A 19,665-nucleotide genomic window follows, 5' to 3' on the forward strand; every position below is an offset into this window, starting at 1 on the left:
ATATTTTGTGTTGTATCGATGAACATATTGCTCTGCTATCGATTGAGAGTGACCTGGCATAGATGAGAAACTCCCATTGATTGATCTCCACTACACTCCCCGCTGACCAGAGAAAACACTTGATACCGTATGCGAGAAGGGATTTAAATTGGGCAAAAAATGTTCATATTTGACGGTCAGGATACCCGTTTTCGTGTAAAAATTTAACTAACCCCTCAGTATCCCTAGTTTTATAGTGTAACATCGACACAGTGCGACGTTTGTTACCAGGTAATGTCGATACTGTAAGACTTGTTTTCCCTGCCAGATCCTGCTTCCTGTTAGCCTAAGGCTAGCTGGAAAGTCGCAATTATGCTAATGAACACGGTAAATGTTAGTCAAGGGAAGGGGGTGTAACCGTGCTACTTAGGGTAGGTAACTAGGTTAATTTTAACTGTAATCTACCATCGCTACTATTACAATAACTTTGTTTTCCAGCCAGTTATCAGCGCAGCTCGTTTCCATTGGTTTGCTAACGCTGGTAGCTAGCCATTTCGCGAGTGTTGATGAATTTAGCGTAAAGTACTAACGCTACCTAACTTGGTGTGCTTCGTGGGGACGTATCTATTTACCCGTTTAGTTCTAGTTATTATTAATGTTATATATATATCGGCACTGAGATTACTTGTACCGGGCACATCTGTTTGTTGTTACTATTCACACTATACTTTATTTCACCACTCCACTGTGAAACACACAAAAGAGAAGCTGAACCTTGTTGGACTGTTGCTCTGGTAATGTTAATGACAACCAATGTTAACTACCATTCCAGAAAATAGTCTTTTCATACCAGCTTGGGGAAATTGTGTGTCACAGGATTATCTTATTCAAAATTACTTGTTAGTGTGTCGAGGCGTTGTAATATATGAGCATTTAAAGTTGACTCACGAGAATAAATTGAGTTTACTGAGCTGATGTAAATGGTGCTTTTGCGACGTATACACTCTTGAATCCTCCGCTGGCCCCAGGTAACGCTACCTCATCTTACACCAAAAATAGCTTTAAATGCAGCGGAGAATACGTACGTGGTCGTTTTCGTAGGTCGTTTTATCTCGGTGGAAGGAAAACCCGTTCTGAACAGGGAGGTTCCTGTCAATTTTCAAACGTCCAGCTTTTGGGTCTACCTCCATCACGTTCATCCCCCTCCGCCCCAGCTATGGACCCCCCGAGGACACGATCGCGGTCTCGCTCGGGTTTCTATCATTTCGGCATTAACAGCAGTGCTGGAAGCAACGGTAGTGGAAACGCAGTCGGTAATGGGAGCGTAATGAACGCTAGCGGAGGAGGGGTGAGCTACCCACAGCAGAGCAACGCGGGCTGGGGTCCGCATCACGGTGGTCGCAGTTACCCGGAGAACCAGCAGCAGCAGGCGAACTACCTGTCCGCAGGGGCACAGCGCCACTCTTCCCACGGAGCTCACAGACACCCTGGGGCTGGTAAGCACTATCACCCTCTGCAAACAGGGCCTGCAGTCCATCTAAATGCTTCATCGCGCACACACACACACACACACACACACACACACACACACACCAAACAACCCTCGAGGAACAAGCAGCCCATTAACAGACTGACATTTTTAAACGAGGGGGCTCAAAATGTCCAATGCTAGCCGTTGCACTAATGGACAGCTCTAAAAATTGTACAGTGATGGAGTGTCTCTGAAATCAGGTAGATAGGTGTAACTTGAGTTTTGAAGTTTTGGGACATTATTATAGTTTGGCTTGCTGCTTACAGTCTTGACTTAGGGGACTCAGTTCGGCTGCATTTTTGTCACAATATGTCCTGAAAATTATGTTCCTTCTTGACCCATTGTGTTACTCTTGCCAAAGTAAGGAAGATGTTCAAAATCAACATTTAAGATTTTGAAATTCAATTGAAGTTCACCATAGCATTGCATGTAATTGGATCTATCAATAGGTGCTGAATAATAGTCACTTAACTTTTTAGCCTACCCAAATAATATATTAACCCATCACCTGTTGTTGATTAGGGATATAATTGGACAGAAAGGTGTTGTAGTGTTTAAAGTATCCAATTTCACAGGAATGGGATGTTTTGTGTTGATTTAATTTTTTTATGACTAGAGCCACATGTATTTGAAAAGTTTTGTATTCTAGATATATTATGTCAGTATGTTATTGCACCCTACCTGGACTTGTTTTATAAACTCTAACACTTGGAGTGTTTAATAGTTTCCCATGTCCTGACCACCGGAGGGTCTCTGGCAAATCCTAATGTGATCACACTTGATTGATTCAAAGGCAATTAAGAATGAATGAAACCAGCCTTTTAGTAGATCCCTGTTGTTATATCAATGCTGTTGCCAAACACCTCGAATAACCCCCACCGAAACATATTTTCCAAATGGAGAGACTGAACTAGTGTTTGTGTAAATTATTTCAACATTGCATCTCCCAGCTGTGTGATCCTCTATTAACAGCAGTACATTCCTCTTCTTTAACTGTGGGGCTCTGTGCATTCTATTTTTGCAGTATGTCCACAATATTCCACGTATGTGTATGATTATGCTGCACATCATGGCATCACTTTTTGAAGATAGCGTTTTGGGGGCATTTTTGAATTCATCCCTGTGTCTTACCTTTTTTGAAATTCATCCCTCAGCCCTTCTCTTCTGTTCATCATTCCTACCAACTTCACATCTTACTGTTAGCTTTGGTTGTCATTTTTGATCCTACAATTTTTCCTGGGAGCACTTAGTTCTTTCAGTTCTTCATTAATCCCTTTATACGTTAGACTGGTTATTGCTTTTCATCATCAAATAGTTTCTCATTGCTGGCTTGTGTTTCATAAGTGGAAATTAAAATTAGTTCTTGTTTCAGTTGGATGAAATCTTAAGTGGTAGCCAATAATCAAGTTTTATTATCTGATGTGGCACTGTCATTAAGAAATATCTTATTCTCCCCCAGTAGCGGCCTTCAGTGGAAAAAATGGTTGACTTTTCTTATAAACAGAAACAACCTAGTCTGCTTCATGATGCCCATGACCCCCAGGAGTTCCAAAGAAAAAGCGTGGTAGATGAAGTAAGATGTAAGCCACCATGATGTCTCACTGTTGGCTGGTCAGTCAATCGCTGTTCCTCTGTTCTTCACAGCCACTAGCAGAATCTTTGAGCTGTCACTATTGAGCAGACTTCACATGGCCCCAGAGTGGCTAAGCAAAGACAAGAAAAGGGTGTGGTGGGGGTGGGGGTGCTTAAGATCTGTTGTTTCCGAGGAGGCAGAAGAAGAGACTGTTTGGGTGCGGGAGACATGAAGGGAGAAAACACTGAGTGATGATGGAATGGGTTTTTTTTCTTCTACTTTTTGGCGATTAGAGTTTTTTTGTGGCCTGCTTAGAAGAAATTTGCGTCAGCTGAGTACAAGGACATCTTGAAAATTGCAGAGATGTCTGTGCATGTGCTGCATCCAGATTGCATATTCGAACTGTCAGATAAATAGTTTGGAGTGTATAGGGTTTTTTTGTCTAAATGTTTTTTGTGAATCACTGAATTGTTTTGGAATGGGGATTTTTTTCTCTGCATATGCTAGAAACATTTTTAGAGCTCCAAAGCCAGGCTCCTAAGGACAGAGATGCTCCATACTCATTCCAAAGATGTATCAGCAATGTAGGCTGAGTGTTTTGTTGTTGTTACCTGTGTCTGTCCAAAAAGTTACATGAACACTGCTAAGATTTCGAAAGCAGCAGTGCTCTTTTTTGCACCTCCTTACCACCAGATGGTGGTATTGTGTATATTTCGTACTTTTTCACATTAAAATTGAAACCATAACTCTAAGGACTGATGAGGATTATGTCATACTATAACTGAAAATTTAGAATAAAGAAGTTATACAGTTAGAAATGATCAGATGAGGTAGAGTTTTGGAACTAACCCTCTCAGGCTCAAATTAAGTTGTGGCGTAATTAGCTAAGTAGCATTTAGCTGTCGCAAATCTGCAACATCTGCCTGGAGAGGGTTAAATGCGCTCTTAGGTTACCTGGATTTTCTGAAGGTGACCTTACAATCAACGTCATTTCTCTCAGAGTTCCTCTACCACAGATTCAAAATGCTCTCTCCAAAATGCCAAAAGAGTTATAGAAGGCTGTAATTTAAGGGGGACACTCTTGTAGTTGTTGATCAACTGGAGAGACAACTATGAACCTGAAATGTGCTCAAACAAACCAAACCAATAATGTAATCATGTGCACAATCTTGAAATGAGACATTGTAAAAGAAGTTTTCATTCTCACTTATCACATGATTTTAGCAGGAATATTACTTCTTGATATTTTGTTGTACTGTGGATGTGTTGGGGTTTGTAGTTGGCTCAGAGGCAAAGACTTTTCTGTGGGAGTTGGAGAGGATGAGAATGTCCTTTGCACTTGTCCTGTAATAACTGGTGTATTTTACACTGTTGTGTTTGAGAAGCTTTGAAATCAGGTCAGTCAAACTGCATTGAAGTAGCCACTTTTTTCACATCTTTTGTTTTTCAAATCCCCAACAAAAGAAATAAATATGAAGAAACACTCTGTATTGAGTGTTGTCTGCCAGCTTAGCAAATGTATGTCAATGTGTCTTGTGATGTTTTTCTCAGCCCTGTCTTATCTGATTGTCTTCTTTCGTCTCTGGCCTGCAGGAGGAGTGCTACATTTCCATCCAGATAATATTTGCAGTGAGGATAGAGACAAAGTAAGCATAAAACATGCTGCTGCCTGTTACCTCAGTTTGCTGTTGGTTTGAATAGTTTTGCATAATTTTTTTTCTCTTCTTTAATCAGTCTTCTATTTTATTTTATTTTTTTTTCTCTTGACAGTCATTCTCTGCATTCCTCATCCTCTTTTGCCTCCGTTTGCAGATGGAAGACAGCCCAAGCCCCAAAAGGCAGCGTCTTTCCCAGCAGTCGATGTTAGATCTAAGCTCAGCCCCTCCTTCTACCCCTTCCTCTCCCATTCGGCCTTGGGAGCTTCCGCCCAGTCGTAGGCCACACCCCCACTACATGCCGGAGAGATGTCACACGCCTGTTCGCAACCGTCGCAGGTATTTGTCTGAATGTTGATTTTTTTTTTTTTTTATTTCTTTTTTAATTAATTGAAAATTGAGAAGAGATGTTTTATTTTGACAAAAAGTTCGAGCGCAAGAAAATATATCAAACATACTTAACTATCAGATGTTCAGAAGATTTGCCACTCTTCTCGTATTTGTCAGAATTACCATTGATAAAAATCTTAATCAGTTGTAGCACATTGGGCTCACTTTCAATTCGGTGTCATCGCAAAAAACACCACTGAGCCCATTTTACTACTGTAATTTAGGACGATAAGCTGCGACTTTTTTGCACTTAAACAACGATGCGGCTAATATATGGATTTTTTTGTGGGGGGCTAACGAGTTTCTCGCCGCTAAAACCTTTATCATCGTCACATCGGACCGATGAAACGACCTGGAAATTCGGAGTCCGTTCAACTCCCACACCAAAGAAGAGGACTTTGACAGTTATAGCGCACAGGAGGAAGCCCAAGATAGCGATCGGCTAGCCGCTGCGGCTTACATTGAGATGCGCTCAATAGTGCGGAAATAACGGTAATTGTGTTGTGAGAGATAATGTACCTGTTTTAAAATGATTGTTGAAAGGGAATAAGTCATTTATTTTTTCCTGGCCAGGAAAGTATTATCTTCATGGATACGGCTTTAATCACTATCCACACAGTGGGACTCATGACATTCGCCTGCCGACCTCTTATGTATGGTCACAATATTGCCTACTCTTATTGGCAGGCTAATTACCCTTTATGAAACTCGGTCATCTGCCCCTGATAGTTACAAAGCCTATAATTAATATTGATGTATATACCTGATCCTGCTGATCAGTGCTTCCTTTTGACTGAGTTTACACATCATTTAGCATTACATTTACCTGTGGTAGTTGTTTACAGGGATATGATGCGCAATACTGTACGTAGCATAACATAGCAACCCCATTCAACCCCATTGCTGCACATCAACTAACTCATTCAAATGACAAACCCACTCAACTTAGACCAATGCCCAACCGCAGCACTTCTGTACTAGAAATTCCCCATAGTCTTTTTAGAACTGAAAAAGGTCTTTGATGAGACGTTTAATGTCTTTTAGGATAGAAACAAAGTCTAGTTGCCATAGTAGATTCTACAATGTCACAGGTCAATTGTTCTTTTCTGCCTCTTCAGTTTTTTTTCTCTTTCCCCTCAGCCCCCCAATGAGACGGCAGCGTGGCCGGAGAGACCGCCTGACCCGCCACCACCACACTCACAACAATCACCATCATTACAACAGCAACGGCAACAATAATCACCACCACCATCATCACCCCAATGCTCACCACAATCACCACCATCACCACATGCACTCCAATCATGGACTGTCGCCAAGCCACCAGGATGAGAACTACCGTCACCCAGCTCCCCCTCAGGGTTACCCACCCTACAGCCAGCAGCCTCCCAGAGGGCTTGGGCCAGGCCCAGAAGAGCGACCTGGGTACCACCCACCGAACCCCTCCCCAAGGCCCCTTCATCAGTCACCGCACCTGTCTCCTAGATTGCTGCACCCTGCGGCACATCCACAGCATCCCCACCCATCCCAACAACAGAACAGTGTTGTGTTGGACCTTCACGAGCAGGTGAATACATTTATTGTATTTTACCATTGACAACCACAAGCAATCTTATACTTAATTGGAATTAGTTTACATTATAAGAAAACAAACTTTATAATTATTTTGTTATGCTTAGAAAATTTGATAGTTTGTAGATTAATAATTGAACTCCAGATTGGTGTTTTATGTTTGTCTACTGTAGTGGTTATTGATTGGTTTACAGGTTACATATGGACTCCAGTATTTGGCAGTTTTCCCAACAGTGGTTTGGTTGGTATGAAACTAGTAAAGCTAGCACCTTCCTGCAAAACTGCATGCTACTTTTTCTCTTTAATATATTTAGTGTTAGACTTTTTTTAAGATAGCAAGGTATGAAGTTGGTCTGGTATCTATAGGTTAGCTTTAATTCGCAGACTGAATAAATAAAGCTGAGAAACTGATCTTCATACTCAGGGTTCAGTTCCAGTATCATATCCTGTGTCTCCGCCGGGGGCTCCACCTGGACTACCACCTCGCTCTGCCCCGCAACAAATCCCAGCGTGCTCAGTGGTCTTTAGTGGACAGCATTATCCTGTTTGTAGCGTCCCTCCTCCTGTGCGTATTTTTATAAAACCAGTATCCTATTTATAATATTTCTACACATCCATTTTTTCTTTAATAACTTATAACATTAGACCATTATACAATGTTATGGTATGTTTTTTGTTGACTAAAATAAAGTGCTCAAATACTCATTGAGCTCATCTGTTTTTACTTTTAACATTGACCTGTTTTCACTTTGTTCTTTGTTAGGTCCTTCAGACTTGCTCTGTGCAACACTTACCGATGCCCTACCCATTCCCATCTCTACTGTCCAGCGACCCAGCCTTTTTGCTTCCCCCTCCTCACCTTCCCCATCCTCCTGCACATCTCTCTCACCACCCACCTCACTTGGCCACACCTGGACAGTTTGCGCCCTATTCAACTCAGCAGGCACGATCAGTGAGTAAACATTTAGCCAGTTCGTTTGTTCTTCATTATGTGTTTAATGGATTTCTATTTCTTACACCGTGATACAAAAATGAATCTCAAAGGAGTTCAGCATTGATAAGTTAGATACATTTTGCCAATATGATCCATTTTATTTTGAGCATCTGTTATATTCTGGTATCTTTTAAACAAAATTCTGTTCAGAAATAAATGCTTTGAGTTCAGTTAAAGAGATCATGTATTGCTCATAACAAAGCAGGTGATATTTAAAAAAAAAATTGTAACTTTTCTCTGCAAATGATACAAATGACTACGTCACAAGTGTCAAGTCAAATTCATAAGAATTGAATTAATGTTGTTTTTTATTCATTCTTAATGTCTGTGTTAGAATAAATTTTTCAGAGGATAAAATGCTTCACAAAATGCTTCGTAAAGGGCTGAAACTAGTTTTAATGCATGAATCCATTTTGTTTTTAGGCTTTAAAGTCTGATTATTTTTTTCTGAAAACAAACTTTCTGCATAAACCTCTCAAGCCACTTCTTGTAACAACAAAAACCTGTCTTCGGTTTGCCCCACACAGCCGCTACAGAGGATAGAGAATGATGTGGAGTTACTCGGGGAACACCTGTCTTTGGGTGCAGGGCTACATTACCCCCCTGCCACACACCCAGCCCTCAACCCACACTCAACACAGCTTCACTTCCTCTCCCATGATCCCCTGCCACAGGAGTTCTTTGGTGTGGTGAGCAAGAGGAATCATTTATCTTTGTTTCTGTTGATTCTCTTCGGTGCATTTTTTTTTTCAAACCCTTTGGCTGCCAAGTGAAGAAAAAAGCTTTTAGGCAATTATTTTTTCAATTGTTTTGTAGTCCTATCCAAACTTCATCCCTCGTCGTCTCCCGGGTCGGCGGTACCGTTCACAGCAACCATTGCCACCTTCGCCTTACCACCCAAGCCTCCTGCCTTATTTCCTGTAAGTAGAATAGTGAAGTTATTTAATGAGTGAACAGAAATAAAAAGGGCATTTCCTTTGGGTAGCCTATCAGTAGTTCATTTTCAAAGTAAATTTGGTGACCTTTTTTTCCAAGTTTGGATATGTTAATAATGATGTAACATAGTTGCATGCATTTCTTTCTTGAAAACTCAATGTTGTATTTCTTCCTCTGCAGTTCAATGCTGCCAGTCCAGCCCACTGGTCCTGCCATCAGTCTGGAGCTGGATGTTGATGATGGAGAAGTTGAAAATTATGAGGTTTTTTTTCATCAAATTTTGTAATTTGGTGGTACTGTTTGCTTGAATATGATTTCAAGCATTTTTTACTGACATGTCCTTCCCAGGCACTCCTAAACCTAGCTGAGCGTCTCGGCGAGGCAAAGCTCAGAGGGTTGACGAAGGGGGACATTGAACAGCTTCCTTCATATCGGTTCAATCCCAATAACCATCAGTCTGAGCAAACACTGTAAGTACCCTTGTTTCATTACCGCAGGGCTATCCTATATTGATAGAAAATGGTATTGCGAATGAACTTTTCTCTGTGTTTTATTAATATTTTTCTGTAAATTTACTGTCATTTTACAGTAGCTCTCCAAACACCAAGCAGCCTAATCATCCTGACTTATGAAAAAAGTGTGAACAAATGTTATTCTTCTAGGTGTGACAATACCTGTTGTGTTGCAGGTGTGTGGTGTGTATGAGCGACTTCGAGTCCCGCCAGCTGCTGCGCGTTCTGCCTTGCAGCCACGAGTTTCATGGGAAGTGTGTGGACAAATGGCTGCGGGTAAGTTCTGTTTGAAACCGGAAGATTTCTTGGTTATTTAGTGAATGCCTTAGCAAGAACTTGGTCTCTTAAACTAACCAACAGTTTAACGGTTTGTTGGTCAACACATTTTATATTTGTAAGTGATCCAGGCCGTCCTTTATTTCGGGATTTCAGAATGCCAATTCTATTTAATAAACATCTTGGTTTAGTGTTGTCACAAAACATGGTTATAATCTGTAAAACCACAAGATAAGAACATCAGAGGAAGCAACACTCATTCCACAGCATACAAATTGCATTAAAATGTTAAAAAAAGGACAATGTTGTTCTTCTAGTATTTGTAATACTTTAATGGTTTAAAAGTATTAAGATTGCAAGTCTGAATAGGACTATCCAAATAGTTGCTAATTAATTATTCTTGCCTTCTGAAAAAATGTAAATATCACCAAATTTAATCAGTCGTCAGTGGTTTACCTTTTGTGATGAACAACCTGTATAAAGAAATGAACTGCCTGTAGATACAGATCTTTCCTCTCGGTCCTCAGGCTAACAGGACGTGTCCCATCTGTCGAGCTGACGCTTCTGAGGTCCAGAGGGACTCAGAGTGACCCCATGATGGGCTAGACATGATCAGCACTGCCTGCTCCTGATCTGATCATACACTTGTGCATGCTTGTTTACATGCACACACACACTTGCACACAATTCACTACTTTTATGTCCTGTTCTTTTAATTAAGTCATACGATGTGACAAATTCTATCTTCCTTAACCTCTTACTCTTTGATTTCTTCACTTTTAGTCTCCACATTTAATACGCCTACAGGCCCATATGTTTTTTGCTGGCATTACCTGATATACTGTGTGCATGTGCGAGTGTGTGTCTACACATGCATGTACCAAAAATGTAAAAACGTTTGGTCAGCCTTAATGTGCAAGGCTGTAGGACACGACTGTGTGTGACTGAGAGAGACATTTCAGATGTCTTGGAGCATGCTTGTGTGTCTGTGCTGTATCAGACAAAGGTAATTTTGCTCTCATGAGGTACTGATTTTACTCCATTTGTTTCTGCACCATCTATGTATAATATGTGTGTTTATAGAATTTAATCCTTCTCTCTAGTTTGACACTAAGGGTCCATGTTGCCACTATACATATTTCTTGGTTGCCTATTTAATCATTTAGTTTTATTATATTCTGATTGTTGTTTTTATTACTCGACCATTATAGGTAATTTTCCTGCCTGACAGTTACCTCATCATTCCGGTTTTGGTCATTGCTCATCACAGGCACTTCACAGCACTACTTTGAGATTTAGCACATTCTCTCTGCATAATTTTTTTTCTTAGCAGAAAACAAGTTTGACTTTGCAGTGACACACACACACACACACACACACATATATATATATATGTATATGTATCTGTGTATATACATATATGTATATATGTATGTGTGTGTATATATATACATATATGTATGTGTATATGTATATATAGACATACATACACACCCACACAAACACCCACGTGTACTTATGTATGTATGTGTATATATATATATATATATATATATATATATATATATATTCGTAATGAAATCTATGAATATCTGAATACCAAATAAAAGGCTTGATATGAACTTTTTAAACATGAGTTTTATTCTTCATTTACTTTTGCAAGAAAATTCATAGCTTGGTTTGATGCAGCTTGTGCAAATTGCACACAGGGGACCCTTGTTGGGGCAGCTTGAGTTTGTTGTGCTAAAGCTTCATTCAGTATGCCACTAGGAGGTGTCGCTGCTCTTCCCGATAGCTATCTGTCCACGGATGAAGACTAGGATCTGTTCTGGAAGTAAGGAAAATCGAAGTCCAAAAGTAAGCATCATTCTTTGATGTTGCTGTTTTGCATGTTTGGTTTCAATCAAAATAAGTAGTTCAGTGTTGAAATAATTTAAAATAAGTAGTATTTCTCTCACATTTTTCTTGCAATCATTTTCATTAAAGGAAAAAAAAGCTATCAATTATTTTTCCAAAATCCAGTGCAATCATTCAGATATATAAGGTTCAACAGTGTCTCAGGGTTTCTTAAATATGTTAAATATAACTTTAGGAGCACAATTATTACACACGCTAGCAAATCGTGCAATTGAATATTAACATTTGCTCTATATTCATAATTAGTCCTGCTACTGAAGATAGGAAGGGCATATTATTTTTCAAATGGTTTAAATAAATTTTAATCAGTAATGATTGTACTAATTATTTCTACTAATCGGTCAGTAATACCCTCTGGAAAATACTTATTTCAATGATTAGAACATTTCATGTCAAAGAAGAAAATCTGAAAGATTTGCTAGAATATATAAAAAAAAGAAAACAAAATCTGTTGGTAATGATCTCAAATCAACTGCTTCTGGAGATACTTGCCATCACTATATATTTTATTGTTTTTACAACCTTGACATTTGAAAGCACCAGAATTTCACAATTCCATGTTTCAATATGAAACATTCCTTCTTTCCCTGCTGGCTGTTCCCTTCAGGTGATGCCACAGCAAATCATCCGTCTCCCATCTCACCCTATACTCCACATTCTCTTCTCATACCAACTAACTGCATCTATACTCCAAAGACACATCTAATCTCACTGAAATCAAAAAACCAAAACGTATCTAATCAGTGACCTTAAGCCAAACCTTATGTGAGGAATTTTGAAACCATCAATTGGAAGAGGCATATGGCAAGGATCCCTTGTTACAGCAAAGTACTGTATAAGTTAAATTCTCTACTGCATGTGTATATTTCTTTGCAGTGGAGAGGGAAGTTAGTGACTTTTTAACCTCGATGCTAACATGTACAGCTGAGTCACTGGCAGTACACACCTGTTACCTATACCCTCTGGCCATACCTAACTGGAACTGTATTTCTGAGAGGCTCTAAGTCCAAAAGGCAGATGTCACCTCTGGGCTCAAGAGGAAATGGCTCCATGTGACCAGCTTAAACACAAATGTCACTTATTTTTGCAGGAGAATATTTCATCAAGCATACTTTGCAGTTAAACTTTGATAAAATCTTTGTTGTTTTAAGTGTAGTATTTGCTTACGTTGTCCTTGGGCTCAGTATGTTCTTTTTTCCAGTGATCTGAGAAAGCTACAGAGAAATTTCCATCACCTCACCTCTGGTAATTACTAAAACAGCCATCTGCAATGGTTTTACAACAAAATCTGTTTTTAAAGATTTTGCATACTTCACACTTACACATCTGAAATCTAGAGTCGGATGTGAACTGCACACCAGTCAAAACCCATGGAATGATTGTCATAAACTTTGAAAAGTCACTTTACATCAGGGGGTCAATACTGTTTGTTTATGTTAAATTAAATATAAATTCTCTGACACATGACTTGCTTTCCTCTCCTTGTCCTTTGCACCATTCAACCTTTACACAACCCCTTCCTGTCTTTCCCTTAGAAGATTTTTTTTCTTTCTCTGATTGCATCTGGTTTCAGTATAGGCAAAGATTTTCAGTCTGGAGGGGATATAAATGTTTTATTCTAGGTAAGAAGACAATGTATTCAATGGTATTTAGGGTAGTGACCGTTTAGTTGTAGGAAGACCAGCATGGATGCCCCCTGCTGTTAAACAAGGATGCATGGCTCAGTCTGAGGTGCTGCATTTGTTATGTGACAACTGAATCAAGGCTTGATATGAACACCAGCACAACTGAAGTGGATAGTCTTTGGATTTTTGCTGATTTGATAACATATTGATTAGCAATGCTTACTTCGCCACAATTATCAGCTGTTCACGGATGAAGACTTATGAGAAGAACGCTGCTACGCATCCTGTGTGCTTCTCACTTGTAGTTCTGAGACAAAACTGAGCAGCTCCATTTGAATGATATGAATAATGTACGACGGTCCAACAAGATCATAAAGAGATTTTCGGGGGAGAAAAAAACATGTCTCGTATCTCATTTTTTGTATTTCCTCGTCCATCTGATTTTGCGATAATGGGATGAGAAGCTTGTACACCTCGGCTGCCTTTACCTCTCTTCTCATGAAAACACACCCCTCTAATGTGTAATTGTGTGTGTGTGTGTGTGCATGCGCGCATGTAGCACAGATTTTCCAAAGCTGACAGCTTACATGGATTCTCCATCCTGACTTTATATACAAAAAAAAAGTGAAAATACTGAACTCTGCCTGCATCGCTTACTGTATATCCACACCTAAACAAAGGAGCTGCCACACATACGCGTCTGCATGCACTATATCTGCCCTCTCTTGTCCCTCTGCTTGTTATCTTTCACTCTTTTGATTGCGTGGCACTGTGAGAGTTAAATATGAAGGCACCAGGTGCTTTTTTGGCATCTGTCCTCAAGTAAAGTGAGCCTGTGTGTGTGTGAATAATATTTATTTCATGGGGATTTCCCCTTCTGCACCCTGGAGGACTGCTGGCCATGCAGTCTTGCTCTAAGCTGTCAGAAGTCATCACTGTCATAATGTGTGTATGTGTGTGTTTCTGTTGAGTTCTGTCTGGACAGAAAAACAGGCTATAATGGTGTTCCAAAGGGAGTGCCAGTATCAGGTGCTGGCTTACCTTTTGATATTTTTATCTATCAAGAAAGAGAGAAGGTCCAACAAACATGTCTGTGGCAAATACAGTGTGCGATATAGGCTGTGCACCGTATATTGACGGAAGAATCCCCAGTCGGCTGGATGATTTCGTCTCGGGGGAGCTGGTGTGTGCCATGGTGAAAGTAACAAAGTCCACGAGGTAGTTATTGTCTGCTGGTTCTTACAGCTCATAATTTGCTTTTTATATAAGAGTTTCAGTCTAAAAGAACTATTTTCAACTTATCACAACATAAAAAATTCAGTATCACAAAGTGCAACTTTTTTTTTTATACAACAACATGACTACATAACCATTTATTTGTATTATCCTATCATGATTATTTACTCTAAATGAATATGATTAGGTTTCATGCAGTAAACATATCATTATGTTTTACTTTAATTAGTTTCTGAACCTTATTCTTCTTCCAACTGAAATGTTTGCCTCGATTCATGTCTTACTGCATATCCAGCCTTGCTTTCGTCGAGCACTTTATTTTGCTTGTAAAATATCTTCACAAAAGCAAACTACCAATGTGTTTGCTTATGGATTTCTAGACTACTTCAGTAGTTGAATAATACAGTATATGATGTATTGATGACTTTTTGCAGAAATTTTACCTCATCTTCTTTTATCCCTGGGATTGACACTGCAACCGCACTCATGCAGTGGACAAATGGCGGAGGAGCAACTTTCAAAACATTTAAAAGATTCATTTTGCCTGTAAATAATCATCAAATTCTTCTCTTTGAGTTTGATAGACCTTTGCTTATAAACCGTTAGATAATCCTCTGAAATTGATGGGTCAGAAGGTGACAGAAACGCATAACTATCCAAGTTGAAACATCTGACCTCCTGTTTTCCATGCTGTACGTAAATCTGTGCAGATCTTATGGGTCTTGCTTGCATCACAGCGTAAAGAACAAGATGTGAAGGAAGTATCTGGGGCAGAACATACAGTATTCTGTAACACATGAGCCCTATGGAATAGGTCAGAGCTGCAGGATGAAAAGGTTGCAGGACCGGTCCAAGTCACAGCCGAAAAGCAACACAACAGATGGGTAGAGCCCTGCTTTAGGCGGGTTGGGATACCAAGTGCAACCAAGGATCCATGACACCCCTTTTGTATGACTACATTTGCCAGCATTTATTTTTTTATTCATCTTATAATTGGACAGTTGGAGGACTCATAGAGGATTATTTCCATATTTTTACTACTCATAATTTCTCATGTGCTGCTGCTTTTTGTTTGACAGCCAACTGTCAACTTAATTTTCCGGAGTTTCAGAGCTGACTTTCTACTGTCTGTCAGAACTGCTTTGAAAATACAGAAAATCTATCTGCTTACTCTTGATTCTGTACTCTACTGTGAGATAAGATGGTGGGAAAGTTGCTCCGAGCAAATTGAATAGAATTCTATTCAAGTTAATTAGGCACAAAGTGAAATTAATGAAATAACAATGCTCTGCACAGTAATTACATTAATGCACTAAAACAGTGGAAGGAGGACTGTCCTTCCGGAGAAGGAGACAGTTATTATTCATATGTGTCTCCGTTCATGCAATTGCACCAGAAAGTACTGTCTAATTGCAGCAAAAGAAGGGTGTGCACACATTTTGTGTAGCGGCTGTATTTTTAAAAATCAAGTCGTGAGAAATACTTGAAAATGTGTAGAATAATTTTGATGTGAATTTCTATCTAGTCTTATAAAAAGAATGCCATCTCAACACAACTACTGATGCATGTCATAAGAAATTGATTTGGAGTCATTTGTTACTTGAATTAATCTCCCCTCAAAGTGTTTCCCCCCTTCATTGACACACATTTCTAGTAACATTGTTGTGTAAAAAACGGAAAACACTGGATCGTGTAACGCTGTCATCCTTCTTTCTGAGAACGTTTGTTTGGGGTTGAATCCTGTCACATTGTTGTTGCCTCCGGAGTGTGTGTGCAGTGTTGAATCTCCAATGCCTGCAGTAAAGACGACATGAGAGGCTTTATGTGGACAAGGACTGCCAGAGAGACTGCGCGGTCATGCATGTACACATTGTTCACACCCTGAGCACTATAGGAACATTTTAAAATTTGATCAACCTGAATACTCACATTTGTATGGTTGGAATCGTCTCCTTTTCGGCGAGAGTTCCTTTACCAGCATGAACAGGAAATCTAAAAGTATTGTGAATGTGCGTACTTGTGAAATAATGCTTTTTTTCCTCCTAGATTTAGCAAAGTTTTGCCTTTATTTTTTACATTTCAGACATTTATTGAATGTAAAAGGGCACGCTGAGAGGGTTGTGACATTAACCAACATTTGCCTCCCACTCACTAGGAGCTGAGCAATGATTTCTGTTCCCCCTCGGTTAAAGGTTCGGATCAAGAAGGACCCAGAAGGAAGTTAAAAAACAGCTACAGAGGTAAACAATGACTCAATGAGGAGGGTGAAATGACTATGGGAGTAAAAAGAGGAAAAGCAGAATATCAATGCAAATGTATTTTGCAATGAAAATACATCAGCATTTGAACAGGAAATAATGTTGATGAAATGCACTTATCGCCACACGTCTTGCAGGTTCCCTCATTTCGATTCTACCCCACCAGAGAGGAACAGTGACCAGCTGTGACAGCAACCCGTCTAGAAATTCCCAAGTGATGGCTCATACTGTCAGTCCAAGAGACAAATATCCTGTAGTGATATGAATTGATAATAAGATTAATGCAGCCCATCCTCTCCACACCTTGTGACTTAGTGCTTGAAGGCAAACAAAAATACTGGTAGATGGGAGGTATGGTGCTGAGGAACAGATTTGCAAAATGTAACATACAAAAACGTAATCTATATGATACAGTAAAAGCGATTCAGTTTCAGGACTCAATACAGATGCTGTGAGTTTGCTGTCATAAACAGTGTGCAGTTCAGGCTGAGGAGTGCATTTGTGTCTTAGTCCAGAGGATACATTACATACTGTAGACATATTGAGTTGTGTAGAAGTTAATTAGATTATGATGACTGAGTGGTACGGCTGTGGGAGATCTCATGTTAAACTTGCTTTAGGGGAAAAAATGAACGACTAAACATGCTTGCTTTAAATGCAAGTTGCTTTGGTTGTCCTTCTGAATGGTTTTACATATTGCCCTTTTTAATTCAGCGTCATTGGACTTGCTACATGAGTTTAAAGTGAACTGACTCCCGGTGACGGTGAAGAAGGTTGAAATCTGAAATATGTGTAAAGGGGATCACATACAGGTTTCTTTTATTTGTTTGGGATGTCAATGTAGCTGTATTTTTCTTACAAAACATTGTAGTCCCTCTTCACCAGAGCAATAACGATATAGTGTAGGACAGGAACAATAGAGGAACCAGATAAATGCTGTCCTTTTCATATTTCTGTCAACGCTTTCCAGCTCAGAGCTTCGGGGACAAAAACAAGTGACTGTGTTCATTGTCATTGGTGACTCTATAAAATTCCCACTTTCTTTCTAGTTGGGGGATTTATAAGAGCGGTTTCATCACTATGTCTCAATTAATTTTCTTATCGAGGTCCATTTCAGGGTTTTTTTTTCTTCTTAAGATCAATATTTGCATCTGTTTGCCAAGCTCTCCTTTTTTATAGAGATTACAAGAAAGCTGAAAAATATATTCAAAGATCCATAACGCTGCATCCAATTAATAAGCTTGTGAAATCCTTCCAGAAACTGTCATAAGACTTTAAAATAAATTACAGTTCTCCTCATTTAGCCAAGGACATGCTCAGTTAATTTGCTCAAAAGCATATATTAAGAGTAAAGCAAACTGGGCTGCCTGTGAGGACGATGACAAGTCTTTTATTTGACTTTGCGATGTAAAATTTTATAAATGTGCAGCATATGGGAGTGGTGTCTGGTCAGTTGTGTTTGTGTGTATGCATGAGGTCATAATCTCTTATTTATCACATTTTGTTATTATGTAAATGACAAGGGAACGATCTGTTCATTCCCTTGTGTTTTACCCCTTTTCAATGTTTTCCCTGACTCCTAAAACCCCCAGCAGACCCCACAGTGAGCTCTAAGTAGCTCTGATTACATTCTGCCTCCCCCTCCATTGCTTTTAGGATGCTGAGATAATGCTCATTAGGAGAGACGGGTGGGGACATTGGGAGGCAAGATGCTCACATGTTGCTGAAGCGTGGCTCAAATAGGGAAAAAAGGAGGTTAATACAATTTGGTTGCATTTGGAGCCATGATGAAGGATAGTTTTTTTTTTTGAGTGTGTGTACATTAATATATGAACCATGAATCATCTTTGGTGATGTGGGAGAGATTGAAGCCAAAGTTCAGATGGAATTTGGTGTTTAATGCTGCCGGTTGCCACATTATGTGAAAGGAGTTGGTACTACGATACGGAGGTAGAATAGTTTTTAAATAGGCTCGAAAGCGATTCGAAACTTTCTTTAAAAAAAACAGTCTTGCAACCATGACTATGTATGAGAGGAGTAGGTCAAAACTGTGGAAAAAAGAAGCTTATTGGTGTTGCAGGCAAATGTCCAATGAGAAGAGTGGTATCAAACAGCTATTCCTGTTCAGGAAAGGCCACATAATAAAACAGGAAAGGTAACTTTCATCATAACAGCAGTAAATTCTGCTTTATTTAATTTAATTTAATTTGATGTGATTTTATTTTATTTTATTTTATTTTATTCTTTTATTTGATGATGTTTTTTTTATTGGGTTTTCCCTTTTCCCTTCCAGCACTTGTATGCCTTTGCAAAATATCTTTGTAAGCTTCTGGAGCTTGTAGCAAAAAAAAAAAAAAGGATCCTCTTTGTAGCATCTAATGAGTCATCTTGTGTGGCGCAATGACCGACTAGCTTGTCTTGTGGCAGCATTAGTAATGAATATCCTCCGAGGAAAGGCTGAAACATGTTTGGGGAGATTTGCTAAATTTGAGAGAAAAAAAATGGGTCGCATTACCAGCTCTATAACATTTTGAATTCAAACTTTAATATGAAAATGATATTTTATTGTCAAGGCATTACCTGCCTGACTCATGTAAGAGAGCATTAACCTCAAGGAGTCCATAAAAACCTAGCGGAGATAAAAATGAAGGGCAAACAGGAAGATTTAGTAGCAGAACCCTCGCTTCAATGGATTAGACTAACATGATCTCACATCCACCCTCTGAAATAATTAGCTGGGATCATTTAAAATCGCATTTAAGATCATTTCTTTGACCTGCCTTCACCACTCATCACCTATGCTCCTCAGCACCCTGACCGGCGGTGCATTCCTTCAACTCATACACACAACTCTCACGACCCTGTATAAATGCTGATCAAAGCGATAAACCCACCAGCTAAAGCTGCCTCATCACATCATGAGTGTGCAATAAAAAATCGTACATGGTGACAGCTGGTTGATCTAGTGTTCCAGATGCTGCAGTCTATTTTATCTACACAGTTTCACTCTCCTTAATGTGACCTGATGCTCGCGTAAAAGTAAGAAGTAATACATATTTTCCCCGCAACTCATGCAGGATCTTGACTGACAAAGGCAGTTGTTGGATTTTTACTAAGTACGATTACTGCAGTTTGTTACTTTGAATTTTTGGTGAATTCTAAATGTGTTTTGATGCTCCATATTAGCCGGTAGCCTCCCCTCCCTCTAAAT

The 19,665-nt window shown here is 39.4% G+C and overlaps 1 protein-coding gene across 1 annotated transcript; it reads left to right on the forward strand.

The window, feature by feature from the left end:
* Positions 1 to 107: 107 nt before the first annotated feature.
* On the forward strand, positions 108 to 11,021 carry LOC147227688 (E3 ubiquitin-protein ligase RNF38-like). Its single transcript, XM_086158510.1, has 12 exons — positions 108 to 1,475; positions 4,677 to 4,729; positions 4,896 to 5,077; positions 6,269 to 6,695; positions 7,125 to 7,265; positions 7,464 to 7,652; positions 8,222 to 8,383; positions 8,511 to 8,614; positions 8,811 to 8,892; positions 8,979 to 9,100; positions 9,319 to 9,418; positions 9,946 to 11,021. Exons 1-12 carry the CDS (start codon positions 1,196 to 1,198, stop codon positions 10,006 to 10,008), a joined length of 1,905 nt encoding a protein of 634 aa, XP_086014636.1. The 5' UTR covers positions 108 to 1,195; the 3' UTR covers positions 10,009 to 11,021.
* Positions 11,022 to 19,665: the final 8,644 nt, after the last annotated feature.

This window comes from Fistularia commersonii, chromosome 13 (assembly GCF_037954325.1).
Source record: "Fistularia commersonii isolate RoL2024-O1a breed Wild chromosome 13, RoL_Fcom_v1.0, whole genome shotgun sequence".
Classification (NCBI taxonomy): Eukaryota; Metazoa; Chordata; class Actinopteri; order Syngnathiformes; family Fistulariidae; genus Fistularia; species Fistularia commersonii.

What these genes read in the sequence shown, in the direction of transcription:
- LOC147227688 (XM_086158510.1), top strand. Translation starts at nt 1,196, where the DNA reads ATGGACCCCCCGAGGACACGATCGCGGTCTCGCTCGGGTTTCTATCAT. An exon ending in TTTGTAGCGTCCCTCCTCCT is followed by an intron (nt 7,266 to 7,463) that starts GTGCGTATTTTT and finishes GTTCTTTGTTAG; the next exon opens with GTCCTTCAGACTTGCTCTGT. An exon ending in CAACTCAGCAGGCACGATCA is followed by an intron (nt 7,653 to 8,221) that starts GTGAGTAAACAT and finishes TGCCCCACACAG; the next exon opens with CCGCTACAGAGGATAGAGAA.